Source organism: Ailuropoda melanoleuca, chromosome 10 (assembly GCF_002007445.2).
Source record: "Ailuropoda melanoleuca isolate Jingjing chromosome 10, ASM200744v2, whole genome shotgun sequence".
In the NCBI taxonomy this organism is placed as follows: domain Eukaryota; kingdom Metazoa; phylum Chordata; class Mammalia; order Carnivora; family Ursidae; genus Ailuropoda; species Ailuropoda melanoleuca.
The window spans coordinates 3778724-3794465 of record NC_048227.1 but is presented as its reverse complement, the minus strand read 5'-3'; the positions used below and the strand labels follow the sequence as shown (position 1 = coordinate 3794465).

The 15742-nt window shown below is 60.8% G+C and overlaps 2 protein-coding genes and 1 long non-coding RNA gene across 4 annotated transcripts; 2 read left to right on the top strand and 1 right to left on the bottom strand.

The window, feature by feature from the left end:
* Positions 1-928: 928 nt before the first annotated feature.
* On the top strand, positions 929-5938 carry LOC109489189. Of its 2 annotated transcripts, XR_004628326.1 has the most exons (4): positions 929-1577; positions 1837-2603; positions 4246-4484; positions 4651-5938. XR_004628326.1 is itself a non-coding variant. In XM_034669768.1 (3 exons), exons 1-3 carry the CDS (start codon positions 1998-2000, stop codon positions 4654-4656), a joined length of 738 nt encoding a protein of 245 aa, XP_034525659.1. In that variant the 5' UTR covers positions 1839-1997; the 3' UTR covers positions 4657-5938. The 2 variants fall into 2 exon arrangements, 1 of the variants encoding a protein (XP_034525659.1); XM_034669768.1 differs by lacking the exon at positions 929-1577 and having other exon boundaries at positions 1839-2591; positions 4347-4484.
* Positions 5939-6084: 146 nt separating this feature from the next.
* Positions 6085-15720, bottom strand: FSCN1 (fascin actin-bundling protein 1). The gene is made up of 5 exons (XM_034669767.1): positions 14754-15720; positions 8473-8629; positions 8256-8377; positions 7900-8067; positions 6085-7454 (listed from the first exon to the last, which is right to left on the bottom strand). Exons 1-5 carry the CDS (start codon positions 15583-15585, stop codon positions 7252-7254), a joined length of 1482 nt encoding a protein of 493 aa, XP_034525658.1. The 5' UTR covers positions 15586-15720; the 3' UTR covers positions 6085-7251.
* LOC105236381 lies at positions 7954-12436 on the top strand. The gene is made up of 3 exons (XR_004628327.1): positions 7954-8091; positions 8955-9078; positions 12153-12436. It is a non-coding gene; the product is annotated as an uncharacterized LOC105236381 (long non-coding RNA).
* Positions 15721-15742: the final 22 nt, after the last annotated feature.

The following is a 15742-nucleotide window of genomic DNA, read 5'->3' as shown; positions in this document are numbered from 1 at the left end:
GAAGGGTGCTCCGCAGGCAGCACACACCTCCATGACCTGCTGGAGGCCCGCGGCCCCCTGTCCCAGGACCCGGGGACCCACCTCAAGGAACAGATCCAGCTTGGCCGTAGCCACCGTGTGTGGTGGTCCCAGGCCCCGATGGGCTCTGGGGAGGCCTGGGCCTGGGGCATAGAGTGAAAGGCCCTCATGGCTTCCCCTGCCCACATGGCCGCCCTCACCTCAGCCTCGGACCTCAGGCGACTCTGACACCTCCCCCACAGACATCTTTCTCTTGCCTCTGATGGGGAACAAGGCCATAAAGGAAGCCTGGAACATCCTGGAAGCTGGGGGCACTGAAGGATGTGCGGGCACGCGGTTCCTGCCCATCTCTGCTGTTCCCCGGCTATGGGCCACTGGCCAGTCCTCTGTGCCTCTCCTCCCGAGACACTGGCCATCTCAGGCCCGTTCCCTACCGTGGAACAGTCTACTCTGGGCCTGCCTCCCCGAAGGACCAGGAGCACCATTCTGCTCAGCTCTGCGTCTCTGGCACCCAGTCAGGGCCCGGGGTGCTCAGGAAATAGTTGTTGGAAGAATAAACCTATGAAATGAGACCAAAAATACCCACGTCAGAAGGTCTGCGGGTCACTGAGTGAGCTACGGAAGCCACACAAATGTCAGCTTAATTGTGTTTGGAATCAGAAAATGTGAGCGGGTGCTTTTTCCACCTGTGCCGTGGTGGGCAAGTCTCCTAACTGGAGCCTCAGTTTCCCCATCTGTAAAAGAGAAGGTTTGGGCTGCGTAGCCGGAGTGGCAGAAGCCTGGCACAGACTGGGGACCTCCCTGGGTGAAGACAGACCTGAGAAGTCGGGGAGGCTGAGGATCCACAGGGCAGAGGCGCGGAGGAGGAAGCGGTCTGGACAGGCTGCTCAGGGTCTGTAGACAGGGGGCCTTGTGGGGAGGCCCTGGGGCTTGGTGGGGAGCAGCCGATCACAGCATGGGCCACTGTGGAGCCCCTACAGGCCCACCTGCAGCTGCAGGGACCAGCTCTTGGGGGAGACTTTATCTGGGGCCCTGGGAGATGTGGCGGCTTTTATTTACATCCCCCCAAATCTGCCGTGGTTCTCCAGGGTAGAAGAAAGCCAGGTGGGCAGGAAGAGGTGGAGAGGCCCCGCCCAGCTTAGGTGCTCCCTGTTAGCACGGACTAACCCATGGAAGGTGAGCCTTGCACTACTGACCTATGCAGGACCCTCGCTTTCACCTCGGCCTGGCAAGAAGCTTCCAGAATGAGTCCATCCAGGAGGGGGAGAACGTGAAGACACACTCATCCACAGCTGGGCAGGGTGGGGAGGGTCTTTGGGGTGGAGATCTGGCCCCATCTATCAAAATGTCAAGTGACTCAAGAATTGCCCTTCCAGAAATTTCCACGAGAGCCTCGTAAAGTGTCTCCTGCCCACCCCCACCGTCGTTCCATTCAGCAGCATGCGCCGCTCAGAACGAGGAAGAACAAACGGGAGTGGCCATGACTGACACACGAGATGGATCGGATGGGACAGGACAGGACAGACCTTGAGAAGCCGGAGCGAGGTCTGCCTATGCAGGTAAGGAAAACGCACGTGTCAGGTGACAACTGAAGGGAGCGGGCCGTGGGAACACACGATCCCGAGTGGGCAAGAAAGCAAACTACAACCCCCACTCACTGTCGCTAAGCATATAAAGTGGTGCAGCCACTGTGCAAAACAGTGTATGGAGATCACTCGAAAAAAAAATTGGAATGACCCTATGAAGCAGCAAGGCCACTCTAGGGTATAATCCAGAAAGCAAGGACTCCGAGAGAAATCTGCACCCCTGTGTCCGCAGTGGCAGCATTCACAAGAGCCAAAAGCTGGAAACAAGCCAGTGTCCATCGGTCCATCAGTCCATCCGTCCATCCCACGAAACACGAGTCAGCCGTAACAAGGAAGAGAATCCTGACCCACACCACGACTCGGGTGAACCTTGCTGACACTGGTCACAGAAGGATGAGTACCCCACCTGCTCACGTTCCCCCCTCCCTGTTCCCTGGGGTCACCTCCCAAATAAGCCACTTGGCCTTGAATGTGCGTGTCTGTTTCTGGGGGAACCAGTCACATGTAGATGAGTGTCTACGTGCTTGCGCAGACAGGTTACGTTTTATATATAAATCCCAGCTGCACCCCGAGCCGGGAGCAACTTACTTAAACTCCCGGAGCCTCAATTTCTGCAGCAATAAGCGAGTAGCCGGACGCGCTCCCCTGCGGGGCTGGGATGAGGGCGGTAGTAGTAGCCGTGGGTTGCCACAACCTAGCGCACTTTCCCCCGGCCCACAGGCGGGCAGTCCCAGACACGGGTGTCAGAAGGGCCGGGGTCTGCCCAGGCCTCTCTGCGGCCTCCTGCCTTCTCTCTGCGCACATTCGCCCCCTAATCTCCTCTTCTTACCAGGACACGGGCAGACTGGAGTGGGGCTCACCTCAGCGAACTTTTTAAATCTTAATCAGCTCCTGAAATACCCTGTCTCCGCACACAATCACGTCATGAGGTTCCGGCCTCAGCACGTGAATCTCAGGGGGCACAATTCAGCGCATCACGGGGACAGAGTGAGTTAAGGAGTGAGTACCTGGCACATAGCCAAGGGCTATAGATGAATACTTGTACATAAAAACAAGATTTTCTGAACGAGTCAGACACTGCCAACAGTGTCCCCTGGGTGGGGGGGATACTGGGGCTGGGACATCCTCTGACACCAGACTCCATGCTTTTATTACTTTAATTCTTAAACTAACAACAATGAGAAGGTAGTAACCCTCTCAGCACCTACCAGGGCCTGGCACCAGCTGGAGGTGCCTGGAAGGTGGGTCTCCTCCTCCTGTCCTGGGGGTCAGGCGTGGGTCCCAGGGAGGGGGAGGGGAGTGCAGCTCCCACCCGCATGTCTGTGCAGCTTTTGTCTCCATTATTCACACCTCCCAGAGGATCAGCCTCCTCCTGGTTAAGCCCAGGGGCCCCAAGAAGGGGCTTGGGCCTCAGGCCAAATGCTCCACCCGACCCACCCCTCCTCTCCTCTCCCTGGTGTGTCTTGGGAAGGTGGGCTTCTCCAGGCCTCCTGCTCCCTGAGGAAACCGCATCTGCTCCCTTCTTTCGCTGTCCCAGGGGTCTTAGAGCTCCTTCTCCAGCTGGACAGTCTTGCCCAGTAACCAACTGCCCATTGCTCAAATGCGGGAAACTGAGGACAGAGGGTCCGCAGAGAGTCCAGATCCCTCTGCAGCCTCACCTACATTATGCTTCAGTGTGAGGTCATTGGAGGTCACTTACCATCCCTCCCAATTCCAGAAGATGCTGCTCTGACCCTGGAGGAAATGGGGACCAGCCAGCTCTGGGGTGTCCTCCACTGAGCCCCAGAAATAAACAGGGGAGGAGCCTGAGCTGGGGAGGGGACCTGCCTAGCAGGGGTGTCCCAAGGAGACACACTTGGGAAGCTCAGAGTCCTCCCCCACCAGAGGGACAGCTCCACAGCCCCCCTGCAGGGCTTGGGGTCCCATCACAACAAGAGTCCTACAGGGCCACACCTGCGGGGACCCTAGCAGACAGGAATGGGATGGCCCAGGACTGGAGTGCAGCCCTGGGATGGCCCATGTCCTCTGGCTACACCGCTACCTGTTTGCAGCCTGCCTGACACCACTTGGCCCACAGCCTTCTTCTGCCCTGACAGGGCAACAGGGCAGACACATGGGAATAACACTTGTCTCTCTTTTCTTTTTTCTTCCTTATAAATTTCATTGAATATTTTTTCTTCAGTCATGACTTTTGGGGCTCACAATTAACTGTGATGTGTAACTCAGAGCACCACTGCCCCTGTCCAGGCTCACTGGGCATCTGCTAGGTCTCAGTTTCCCCATCTGAGCAATGGAAGGCTGGACTCTTGCTCCTCCTCCATGGCAGGCTTGGAGAGGACCCACCTACCTTCTCAACTGCAGGGTTCCTGCTGAGTCCTGACCCAGCGGGAGGCAAGGAAGACCTGCCAGTCGGGGTCTGGGCCAGTGGAGGGGAGTGGGCACTCCTGAGACGCAGAGGCCGGGCCCTCTGGGGGTACTCAGTTCATTATTCCTGGAAGCTGGTGCGTGTATCTGTCTGTGCTCGTGTCTGTGTGTCCATGAACATGTCTGTGTCTGTGCACGCACATATGTCTATGTGCACAGGACTCCGTGGTCACACCTGCACACGCCCATGCATGTGCATAAACCCATGTGTATGCAGGGCCACATGTGATGGGCCAATCCCTCGTGAATGGGGAAACTGAGGAAGCTGCTTCTGGCAGGAGTGAGAATGGCATCTTCCACTCTGGAATGCACATCCAGGCCCCAGAGCCAGTTCTGACAGACGGACCCAAAGTCTGGAAAGCCCTGGAAACAGGGAGCAAAGCTGATGGTCCCCAAGACGTTCCTCATGTGCCCCCAGGAGAGTCTCCCGTCTCTGAAGATGCCCGTTGCCTCCAGGTGAGTGTGGAACCAACCAGCCTCCCTTGCTCAAACCCCGTGTCCAGCTAGGATCGAGGAGGCTCCAGCGGGTCTCCTGCCAGGCTTCCCCCTGCAGGGCCTTTGCTTATGCTCTCCCCTCTGCCCGGACTGTCCCCCCCAGCCATGTGCTGTCCTCTTTCCCTAGGTGTGAGCATCTCCCCAAGCACACCGTGCGCCACGGTCACCCACAGCCCCCAGAACGCGCAGCCACTGGCAGGTGCCCATTTTTGCCAAACGAATGGTGAATTCAGAATCTGTGCCTAGCTTGCCTGGCTCGGACTAGGCTCGGATTCGGCGAGAGGACCCCGGGGTCATTCCAGGGCAGTTCATTCCTGAGGGAACCACCTCACCCCGCAGGATCTCCAACTGCCCCCCCCTCCCCGAATCCCTTTCAGTGGGCCTCCCCGCTCCCCCATGGTCTGGAAGAACTTGGCTCCACTGGATTCATCTGTCCCTTCCACGTCGCTGAGACTTTTCTGGCTTCCAGCCTGGCTTTAACAAGGGTGGGGGATTGGTCGCCAGGACCCCGCTGGGGCCCCAACAGCCCTTTGTGGCACCATCTGCCCTTGTCAATCTCGAGACTCCCGCCTCCAGGGATCACCAATCACAGCGCCGGTTTTGTCACCAGTGGCCAGTCAGCACTTCCGCTGACCCCTGGGGCAGCAAGGTGGGAGCAAGGCCGCTCCAGCACCCCCCACGCCGGGGGCCGACCCCAGAACCCCACACGTCCCCATCCATCCTGTCACTGTGTACTTATCGGACACGCACGGGCCGCCCCGCTCCACCTGTGAGACTGTGCCTTGCTGCTCCGAACCTCGGTCTCTTCCCTCTTGGGAAGTTCGGGCTTAAGTGAGACCCTGCAGTCCCTGCAGGGCTGGCCACGTGGAGGTCTGCCGGGGGCCGAGAACGCGGGGTGGGCTCAGGGCTGGCAATTTCATCAGGTTCTTATCTGCCAGATGGAGAAGTGCCCCCCAACTCCCAGGGCTGAGCCTGGGAGTCCTGCTTTGATGTAGGCACCCATCCTGGCCCCCAAGCTTAGCCCATCCGGTGGACTCCTTCCGGGATCTGCACCCATCTCTGTGTTGGTCCTCAGAGGGTCTCTTGGACCACACAATCCCCAGCCCCTGGGGGACATGAGCCTCGTGTTCAGGGGTGTGTTTGGGGCCTCTTGCAGTGTATGAGGAGGGCCCCATACTTCCAAGTTCTGGTCAAGGTGCATCTGTGGGGGCAGGAGGAGGAAGCTGGATCTGTGGGTTCCTGTCACCTCGATCTCTACCTCCTGTGCACACAGGCGTGCAGTGCATGGGCTCAGCCCAAGTGCATTCCTCTTCCAGGCCTCCAAATACCGGAGGAGGGAAGTTTTGGAACCAGATTCAGCCACCTCCTTACCCAGGATCTCCCACTATGTGCTTGGGACACTGGTGGTCCCAGACAGGTCTCTAAGGTCAGAGTCCACCCCTTGCAGGGCCCTCCTCCACTCCTAGAGATGTCCAGGCTGCTCAGAGCACCCACGGAATCCTGGGCCCACCCCAACCCCACCTACCTTCATCCCCAAGACACACACAGGCCAGCTCAGGGCTGCACACTCGCATTATTTTATTTTGCTTTTCCAGTCTGAAGCTACTATCATGGGCGTTTAGTTATACAAATGACACTTACAAAAAATAAAAGACCAAGACACCCAGAGTGAGATGCATGGCAGAGATGAACTGGTGGCGGGGGGGGGGGGGGGGGGGGGGGGGCTGGCAGGGCTGGGAGCCAGGGGCCTGGGGGCTCACCATGGGGCTCCCGGTGGAGGGTGACGCCCAGCTTCATCCCACCCCGAGACCCGAGGAGTCCAGTCGGACAGGGAGCACCGATCACACCGGGGGCTCTGGCTGAGGCGGTGAGGGGCTCAGCACCAACCAGATGGGGACACAGGCCTGGGCAGGTAGGAGGGAGAGGGCCAGCGAGAGCTCCCAAGGAGGTAGGGGCAGGTTCTGGATTCAGGGAAGCACCGTGCCCCCCCCCCAACAGCTAGCAGACAAGGAGGGCACCGACGCCTAGAGATGCTGTTTCAAGATTCTCCCACAAGACCCCTTGAAGCTCACTCTGGCTACCACCAGGCTTGCCTGGGTGCCTCCAGCAATAATGCTTCATTAAAAAAAAAAAAAAATACTGATTTGGTCATTTTCTGCTTCCAGTCAGGCCAGGGTGAAAAGGAGAGAGACAGCAGGGCCCCAGCCCAGGGCGGGGTGTGCAGTGGGCAGGCCCTCTTGGTGCAGAGGGGTAAGCAGTCGATACACGCTGGTGTCCCCCCTCCCCCTCCTGCAGCCTTCCCCTGACGCAGNGGGGGGGGGGGGGGGGGGGGGTGCCGATAGGCTGGGGGCGGCACCCAGTTCCTGGGAAGTGGGGGGCAGAGGCTCTCGGGAGGGAGCAGGAGATTCCAGTTACCCCACCAGGCCCAGGGGCTCAGGAAGGCCTCCCAGCACCCCCACTCTCCTCGGCCACTTTGGGGAAATAAGGCTCAGAGTCATCTGAGGTCAGAAGAAAGGGGTGCCAGCCTCGCCCACGGCAGAGTAGAGAGGACAGAAGGGTCTGAGATCCCTCCAAGGACCAGGCACAGGGCAAAAGGTGGGGGCACCGTTTTCTCTGGGTTTCCAGTTTGAAAGGCAAGGGGCTTGCCACCATGCCGGAGCCCTCCTGGAGAAGAGAGTTATTAGCAGAAGGGTCTGGGCAGGGCGGGGATGGGGCGCTGGGCGGCAGGCTAGTACTCCCAGAGAGTGGCTGGCTCGATGGTCTCGGCGCAGGCCTTCAGGACCCCAGCGTGGTCCCCTTTCAGGTAGCGCCCGCCCACCTTGATGGCCACCTTGTTGTAGTCACAGAATTCGAAGAAGAAGTCCACGGGGGTGTCGCTGCTGCTGGTGACCGACGAGTCGCTGCCCACTGTCCAGTACTTGCCTGTAGAGTCTGGGGGGGGCGGGGCAGCGAGACCTATCAGGCCCCACCCTGGGCCAGCTCCCCACCTCGCAATCACGGCTTCTGGAGTTGGGGTGGGTTCTGCGTGATGCCCACCCAAGCCTCCCACCCCTGCTGGACAGGGGTCCACGCCTCTCCCCCCCACCAGGACTTTAAGTCCCATAACTCAGGTGTGGGACACCTTCCCTGCCCACCCTTTCCGGAATCCTGTCTCCCTCTCTGCTCTCCGCCCCCTTCTCTAGCTTGGGGGCTGGGGGCAGGGAGTCCTCACTCCCACACAGAGAAGAGGGGAAGGGGCCTGGTGGTAACAGGATGTCTGTCCCCAGAGCCAAGTCACAGGGCAGCCAGGCTGAGCCCTGAAGTGGAACAAAGGCTTCAATCCCTGTGCCGCCACACTGGCCCCTGCACCCCCCTGGGGCCACCCCCTCAAACCAACCTTTGATGTTATAGGCACCGTCACTGAACTCCAGCTGAAAGACGTCATAACTGGAGCGGTTGGCATCCAGGGTGCCCGTGACCTTGCGGCAGCCGATGAAACCATGCTCCCCGCGGAACACAATGATGGGGCGGTTGATAAGCTTCATGAGGAAGAGCTCCGAGTCCCCTGTCCCAAGAAAGGGGAGGGGCGGTGAGTCTCACAGGGTGGGACTGGGATGATCAGGGGGCAACTTAGGGAGGGCAGGGAGTCTGGGGTCACCCAGCACGTCAGCCCTGGGACGGCGGTGGGGGTGGCTACGAGGTTGGCAGACCCTCCAGAGAACTTGGGAGTGGGGTGCGCCCACAGGTGGCTACCTGCTGTCTCCACCGAGGCAGCCAGCTGCCCGTTCTTCTTGGCTGTCACGAACTTGCCATTGGACGCACGCAGTGTGATCCGCCGATCACGCCACTCAATGTCAAAATAGCAGCTGGCGTTCCTGGGGGTGGCGGGACAGGGTCAGGCAGGGCTGCCCCGGGGTCCCCGGGCCCCGACCCACAGGAAGGGCCAGCCTGGGCGCGGCAGGGCACTCACTTGGTGGAGGCAGTGGACTGCACGCCCCCAGTGGCCGTCAGCGTCCAGTACTTGCCCGTGTGGGTGCGGAAGGCGCACTTTTTGGTGTCGCGGTCGATCTCCAGCTGGAAGGTCTCCTGGTCGGTCTCCTCGTCCTGATTGGCTGACAGGTCCATACCTGCGGGGAGAGCTTCTGACTGGCACGGGGACCCCCGCACCCCGAACCACAGCCCTGCCCTCACACACCACCTCGGCAGGGCTGCCGAGACCCCTCAGCCTCCACGTCAGGGGGCAGGACCCGGGACCCCGGGCAGGGCCAGGCAAGGACCAAGGCCGGCTTCCTCCTCCCTCACATCATTTTCTTGGAAGCCAGAATACCTTCCAAACCAACCATCTGCACGAAGACAATCGGGAGAATCTTAATGTGGCCCAGGATTAACTATTAAGGATTAATTATTGTTAATCATATTGTAGTTATGTAAGAAAATGGCTTCATTTTTCAGATACAGACAAATATCTCAAGGTGGAATGCCCTGATGTCAGGGACTTGCCTGAAATACCATCAAAAACAATGACTATAGGGACAGATGGAGCTAGATGGCAGAATATCGCCTCTGGGAGAAACTGGTAAGATCATATCCTTCCTGCTCTGCTCCTGTATGTGTGTAGAAGTTAAGAGTAAACGTAATAGCACACGTTCGTTTCAGAAAATTTACAAAACTCCTAAGTGGATAAAAATGGAGTCACACGGGGCGCCTGGGTGGCTCAGTCGGTGAAGTGCCTGACTCTTGATGTCGGCTCAGATCATGATCTCAGGGTCGTGAGATCCAGCCCCGAGGCTCTGGGCTGAGCTTGGGGCCTGCTTGAGATTCTCTCTCCCTCTCCCCGCCTGTGCTGTCTCTCTGCGGCGGGGGGGAGGTCACACAGACCCCCATGCCCATCACACTACAGAACGCACTGCAAACAGCAGGTGACACCCTCCTTGCCTTTTTCCCAATGCGGATGCACACATTTTCTCTACATCCAAGTGCATGCACGCCACAGATCTCGATTTGCACATGATCTAGGCAACATGCTCACACACATTTCCCTGTCCCTAAATCATCCGATGTGACCAGAGGGGGCTTCCGTGCTCCCACGCACTGTGCCCAGGGCTGATCTCTGGCGCCCCATCTGCGTGGCCTCTTCCAGCTACAAACTGGAACTAGGATATCTGGTTCCAACAGAACAAAGTCACGTTGCCCAAGCGCCAGGGTTCTAAGAACCTCAACAGCAGGGACATCCGCCCACTCTGCTGGCTGCCCAGACCCAGGACTCAAAAGTGTGTCACCGTTTGGGTCTGGACACCTTTAGGAAGATGGGACCACAGTGGGGGGTGGCAGGTGGCCCCTCAGATGAGCAGATGGAGGCTAGTAGATGGGGGAGCCCCGGTTCCCCTCCTGGGACCCACCCATAGTTCTCCAGCACCAAGCGGAGCACCCGAAGGGTGTGAGCCTGTCTTAACCCCCATCAGCACCAGGAGTGGGGACCTTCACCTCCACTTCACAAAGAGGGAGACTGAGGCAGAGGTGGTATGTCCTCGCCCAAGGTCACCCAGAGAGAAAGTGATGAGTGCTGGTGAGCCTCCCGAGGGGAAGTGGGCAGACTCAGGCCTCCTGCCATGCTCTCTCTATGAACTGGACGACCCAGGGCCCTGAAGAGCTCCTCTCGGAACTCCTTGGTCTCAAGCCTCCAGGCCCACTGGGCCCGCTTAGCCCTGATGTCAAGGATCCGCTGGGAGGCAGGTAGTGAGCCAGACCCACCATCATAGCCCCAGTGAAGCACGGGGTGACGATGAGAGTCCACAGGGACCGGGCACTCTAGGTAGCTGAGCCACCAAGTACGGGACCATCCTAAGGCCACTCTGGGGAGTGCAACATGGGGCCGGGGTCCCCAAAAGCTGGTGGATGTGCCCCACCCCCACTGCTGCAGAAACCCACCCTTGAGCCAGCCTGCCCTAGCCCCGTGGCATCACCTGCCCAATGTGCAGTGCACTGGCTTACCGGAAGGAGGGAAGAGACAAGAGGAAAGACCCCTCCGGCCACACTCTGGCAGCAGATAGGACCGAGGGGACCTCAGAAAGAGGGGCAAAAGGCGCAGGGAAGGGACCTGGATTAGAAGTCCAATCTCTAGCCGGAGGTAAAGCGGAAATCAGGAGGCTCCTTCTCAGGGAGACTTAGCCAGCAGCAGCCCTATGCCCCTCGGAATCCATACTGACCTCCTCTTCCCACAGAAAAGAGACGGAGGCCCCGCCCAGGGCCACACAGCGGGGCCATCTGCTCGGCTGCTGGGCCCCCATCGGCTGCTCATGTCCAGTCCTGGACATGGTCTGATGGAAAGGCCTGAGCCAGCTAGCAAGCCACCCAAAGTGGGGGCCAGGCACCCTCGGCAAGTGCCTTCCCCTCACTCAGCCCGTATCCCTATCAAAGGGTCTCCATTCTGCCAGGAGGTTGGAAGGATTCAGGAGCCTGGTGTCAAGCGACACCAGGTCTTCCGACCCCAACAGGAAGGAGTATAGGGGGTGTCTCCCAACATCCAGCGGGGGCCGCTCCTGGCTCCAAGCCCCTGCCCAGACGGGAAAGGCCCCACTTGGCCTTGGAGTCTCTAATTAGAGCTGGGTTACTATGGGAACAGGGTTTTCTTTGGGATTTTTCTTTTCATCAACAGCAGCAGCAGCACTGAGTCACAGGCCCACAGGAGCCCCGGGGAGGCAGATGCGGGGCTGGAAGAAGCTCATCTCCTGCCTCCCCCCTTCCCCCACTCTCCCTGTTCCTCTGCCTCTCTGCCTCATGGCTTTCCTGTCGCCAGCCTCTGAGCCATTCCCTATGGTGGCTCTGAGAGGGCACTCCATCCCCCTCCGACTTAGCAGTTCTCAAAGTCCCCTGGCTGTCCAAAAGAGGCACTCCCCACCACCCCATTCAGTTTAGGGGAAGGGGCCTGGAAGCTTCTGTGGCCTTCCTTCCCCTACCCCCTCTCTCCACTACCTGACCACCTCAGATCCTTTCTCCATCCTTGCACAGAATTAGGGCCTGAATTACCTCAGACGCCCTGCCTCTTTAGGAGAGCTCTTACAAATCCTGCAAAGCCCAGCCTGACCAGCCCTTTCTCTGTGGGCCAGCCATCCTGGCCTCTGAGTGCCTCTAAGTGGCTGGGACAAGGCACTTCTGAGCATGGACCCCCAGGGCACAGCTGGCCAGACGCAAGCAGGCCAAGAGACCATGTGGGAAATGTGGACCCGGCGTGGCTAGAGTCCAGGGCAGGTGAGACTTCAAAGGAGCACCGGGAGACACACACACACCCCCCACTGGGAAGTGCTGCTCACCCAGCCACCCTGCCATCCTTCATCCCTGCCCAAGCCAGGCCCTCACCAGTGATGTGGTCACCTGGATTCCAAATGCCTGTCCCATCAGTCCTCAGGCACTGGGACCCCACTGCCTGGTGGCCGAGATGGCCCCCTTCCCAGAAACGAAGCCTGGCTCAAGGAATTAGTCCAGGGCAGCCCGGGGCCGGCCCTTTACAGATGGGGAAACTGAGGCCAGAGAGCAGGTTGCAGCATCAGCAGGGAGCACCCCACCCCCACCAGGCCAGGCCTGTGCAAGCCTGTGGGCATGATTCACATCCCCCCTGCCAGCTAAGCCCAGGATCCTCCTCTTTCCTGGCAGGCTTTTCCCAACATGTGTCAGAAGCACAGACACGGCCTCCTTTGCCACGCAGGCCTGTGCAAAATGGCCTCTGAGACACGCCTCCAGCCCCGGAGCAGCTCCAGGTCCTCTGGTCTCCTCCCATCCCAGCAGGAAGCCTTGCGGTCAGCTAACACGAGAACAGATGAGGACCCCAAGATCCGAGGCCCAAAGAGCCCCAATCTCAGCCCCCAAAGACCCCTCCTCCAAAGAACCCTCCTTGTACCTTTAAACTCAGAGAGTAGCCAACATTTCTCCTGGCCCAATTTCGGGCTCCCCCTGCCCCATCAGCCTGAATCACACTGTGACACTTCCAGCAAGCGCTAATAAAGAGGAGAGGGCATCTGCCCAGACTCGCTCTGCTCTTCCTGACCCCGAGGGCTGGGGCCAGGGCCACCCACTCCTCCTCATCTTCCCCAAGGAAGACACCAGATGCAGCCCGGCAGGCACTTGGCATGCCTGCATGGGTGAGTGCCCATGGTGGCCCCACTGGCGGTTCCAGTCCCACCTACCAACCTCACAAGCTCCTTCTCAGCCATACTGGGCTTTCTGCTCCTGCTTGCCTCAGAGCCTTTGCACAAGCTGTGCCTTTTGCCTGCAACACTTCCACATCCTGATACATGCTACCTTGTGTTCACCTTTCAGGTCAGATCCACTGTCCTCTTCAGAAGGTCTCCCCCACCCCGCAGTCTAATCTGAGATCCTGATGTGCTTTCTGGACCCCAGGCCTTTGCTTGACACCTCTGGGATACTGATCCTGTCCCAAGAGGAACATAAGTTACAACAGGGAAGGGTCCAGGCACAAATGCTCATACGTTCACCAGTGAACATCTCTCACCTGGAAGGGGCTCAATGTTTGCTGAAGGGGTGAGTCCCACTTACACTGTGTGAGGGGGGAGACACCCTGTGCCCTGGAGGCTGGGAGGCATTGGGGGGGGGGTCAGAAAAGTGCCTATTCTGTAGTCAGAGCCAGTTCTGCATGTTGCTAACTTGCTGTGTGACCTTGGGCAAATGGCTTCACCTCTCTGGGCCAAACAGGCCCATCTGTATAACTGAAATAGTACTGCCCAAATCAATCAGCAAACTCAGGCACAGAACAGCCATTACCCCACCAGGCCTCCACCCACTGCAAGCCCCTCTCCACAGTCCCCGCCAGAGTCAGGAGGGTGGCCCTGCGGATGTAGGCAGGGAAGAAGTCCACTCTACCAGGAGGTCGACACTGACTGGGCTCCCATCCAGCCATCTCCAGACGCTAGGGCCCAACTTCCCACTCAACAGAGCAAGACCCCCACAGGTCCCTCCAGTGGGGCCTCCGGCTGCAAAGAATCAACTGTCTTCCTTGCCAAAGGAGGGACGAAGGCGCCAGAAGGAAAAGAAACCGCCCAGGGGGAGAATCTAAGAAGGGAAAGAGGGGGGCTCACTTCTGGCGCGCGGGCCGGTAGGAAATGGCCAGGCCAGCGGGAGGCCCGGGAAACGACGAATCGAGTTGCACTCAATTGTTCCAGGAGGCATACTCGGGGTTGGGTTCACCCGAGGGTAGGGGCTTCCCGAGGGAGCGGGGCTAGGGTCTCTAGGCTCACGCTAAGTCCGCCCTCCCGACGCCCGCAGAGCAGAGCGCACCAGACCGGAGACGTGCGGCGGGCGCAGGGCGGGGTGCCTGGCACTGCGCCATCCGCGCCACGCCGTCCCGGGACCCGGGCGCGAGTAGGGAGCCAGCCTCCAGGAGAAGCTCCAGACTGGGGCACTAGGCCGGGGACAGCGCGGGGGGTCCTCAACAGGGGAGACCCGCAGAAAACCGATCCCCTCTCCCGCCCCTCTGCATCTGGTTTTCCCATCTGCAGAGACCGAGCAGGACAAAGGGGGCGAGGGAGGGCCCTTTGGAGGAGCCCGCCCCCCTGCTCACAAAGGCCGCGGCCTCGAGCGCGGGGCAGACGCGGGAGGAGGGGTTGGGGGGGAAGGGCAGACACAAGGGACGCACCCCCCAGCAGAGACCCGACCCTTCGGGGCGCAAGTGGAGGTGCAGAAAGGCCCGGAGGACTGGAAGGTGGAAGCGCACCCTGCGGAGATCAAAGGCTCCCCCATCCCGCCTGCGCTGGGAGGGCCGTGGGGGGTGGGGGTGCGCCCCGCGCGCGTAGCGACCCTCGCCAACGCCCGTGAGCTACAGGCCGGCTGACTAGGGAGGGGCACGAGGAAAGGGGGGAGGGGCGTTTACCCCTACTCGGGACTGGGCCGGGCGATCCGCGGGATTGGCGCGAGTGGAGAGTCCCAGGCAGGGGGTTCGGAGGGTAGCACATAGGGCGGCGCCTACGCGGGGGTCCAGGAAGCCGCAACCCCAACGCGGGGTGGGGGTGTGCAGCGGTGCCCAAGGACGGGCAAGGCCCCACCCCTCGCCCCCTCCTCCCGGCCCAAGCCCACGTCCTGCGACGAGGCTGGGTGGCGGGCGCGCCTAGCGGGGGCGCACCGGGCGTCGCTAGGGATTGTAGCAGCGCCGCGGGCGAGAAAGGGCGGGAGGCTGGAGGTACGGGGGTGGGGCGCGCTTTGTGCACGGACCGGGAGAGGAGGGGGGGCGGCGTCCCCACTCACCCTGGCGCGTGGACACGTTCCTCTCGTTGGCCGCCTGCAGCACGACCTGGGCGCAGCTCTGCTCCAGGGCGAAGAGCTCGTCCTTGCCCACCTTGGTGGCCTTGCCCGCCTTGAGCGTGCCGCTGGGCCCCGACGGCGCCAGGTAGCGGCCCTCGCAGTCGCGGAAGGCCACCTTGCCGGAGCGGAACTCGAGCGTGTAGCCGGTGGCGGGCTCGGGGCGCGCCACCAGGCGCCCATCGTGGCGCAGGAAGCGGTGGTCGGCGGTCTGCACGCTGTAGCGCTGGTCCTGGAAGGCCAGCGTGATGAGCGAGTCGACGCCCCAGGGCACGTCGCGGTCCACGGCGATCTCGTCCGCCGGCCGCGCGCTCAGGTGCGCATAGCGCTTGCGGGTCAGGCTGTAAATGTTGACCTGCGGGTGCATGGCGATGTGCACGCTCCACTTCTCAGCCGGTGACACGGTCTGCGCGAAGCACGACAGGCGGTCCTCGGTGCCGCCGAAGTAGCGCCGGTGCACCTCGGACTGCAGCGACCAGCGGCCGTCGTCGTGCGCCACGATGAGAAAGCGGCAGTCGGGGCCGGGCACCTCGCGCTCGCAGGTCACGTTGCCGTCCTTGTCCGCCGCCAGGTAGCGGCCCAGGTGGCTGCGCAGGCACACGGCCGCGCTGCCCGCCTCGTCGGGCGGCTGCTCCAGCGTCCAGATCTGCTTCTTCTTCAGGCTGCTGGCCGACGCGTTCACCTTGAACCCGAACGCCTCGGCCGTCAGGTACTTGTTGCCGCAGTTGATGAGGCCGAACTGGATCTGCACGGCCTCGGCGGTGCCGTTGGCGGTCATGGTGGCGGCGGGCGGGAGGGCCCCGGCGCGGCCCAGGAGGTCGGTGGCGGGTCCCCGCGGCGGCGCCCTGCTCCTTTGTTCGCGACCGCGGCCCGGCGCGCACCCTCCGCAGCGCTCCACAAAGCAGGCCCGCGGCGCAAGAGCCCCTTTCTAGGCG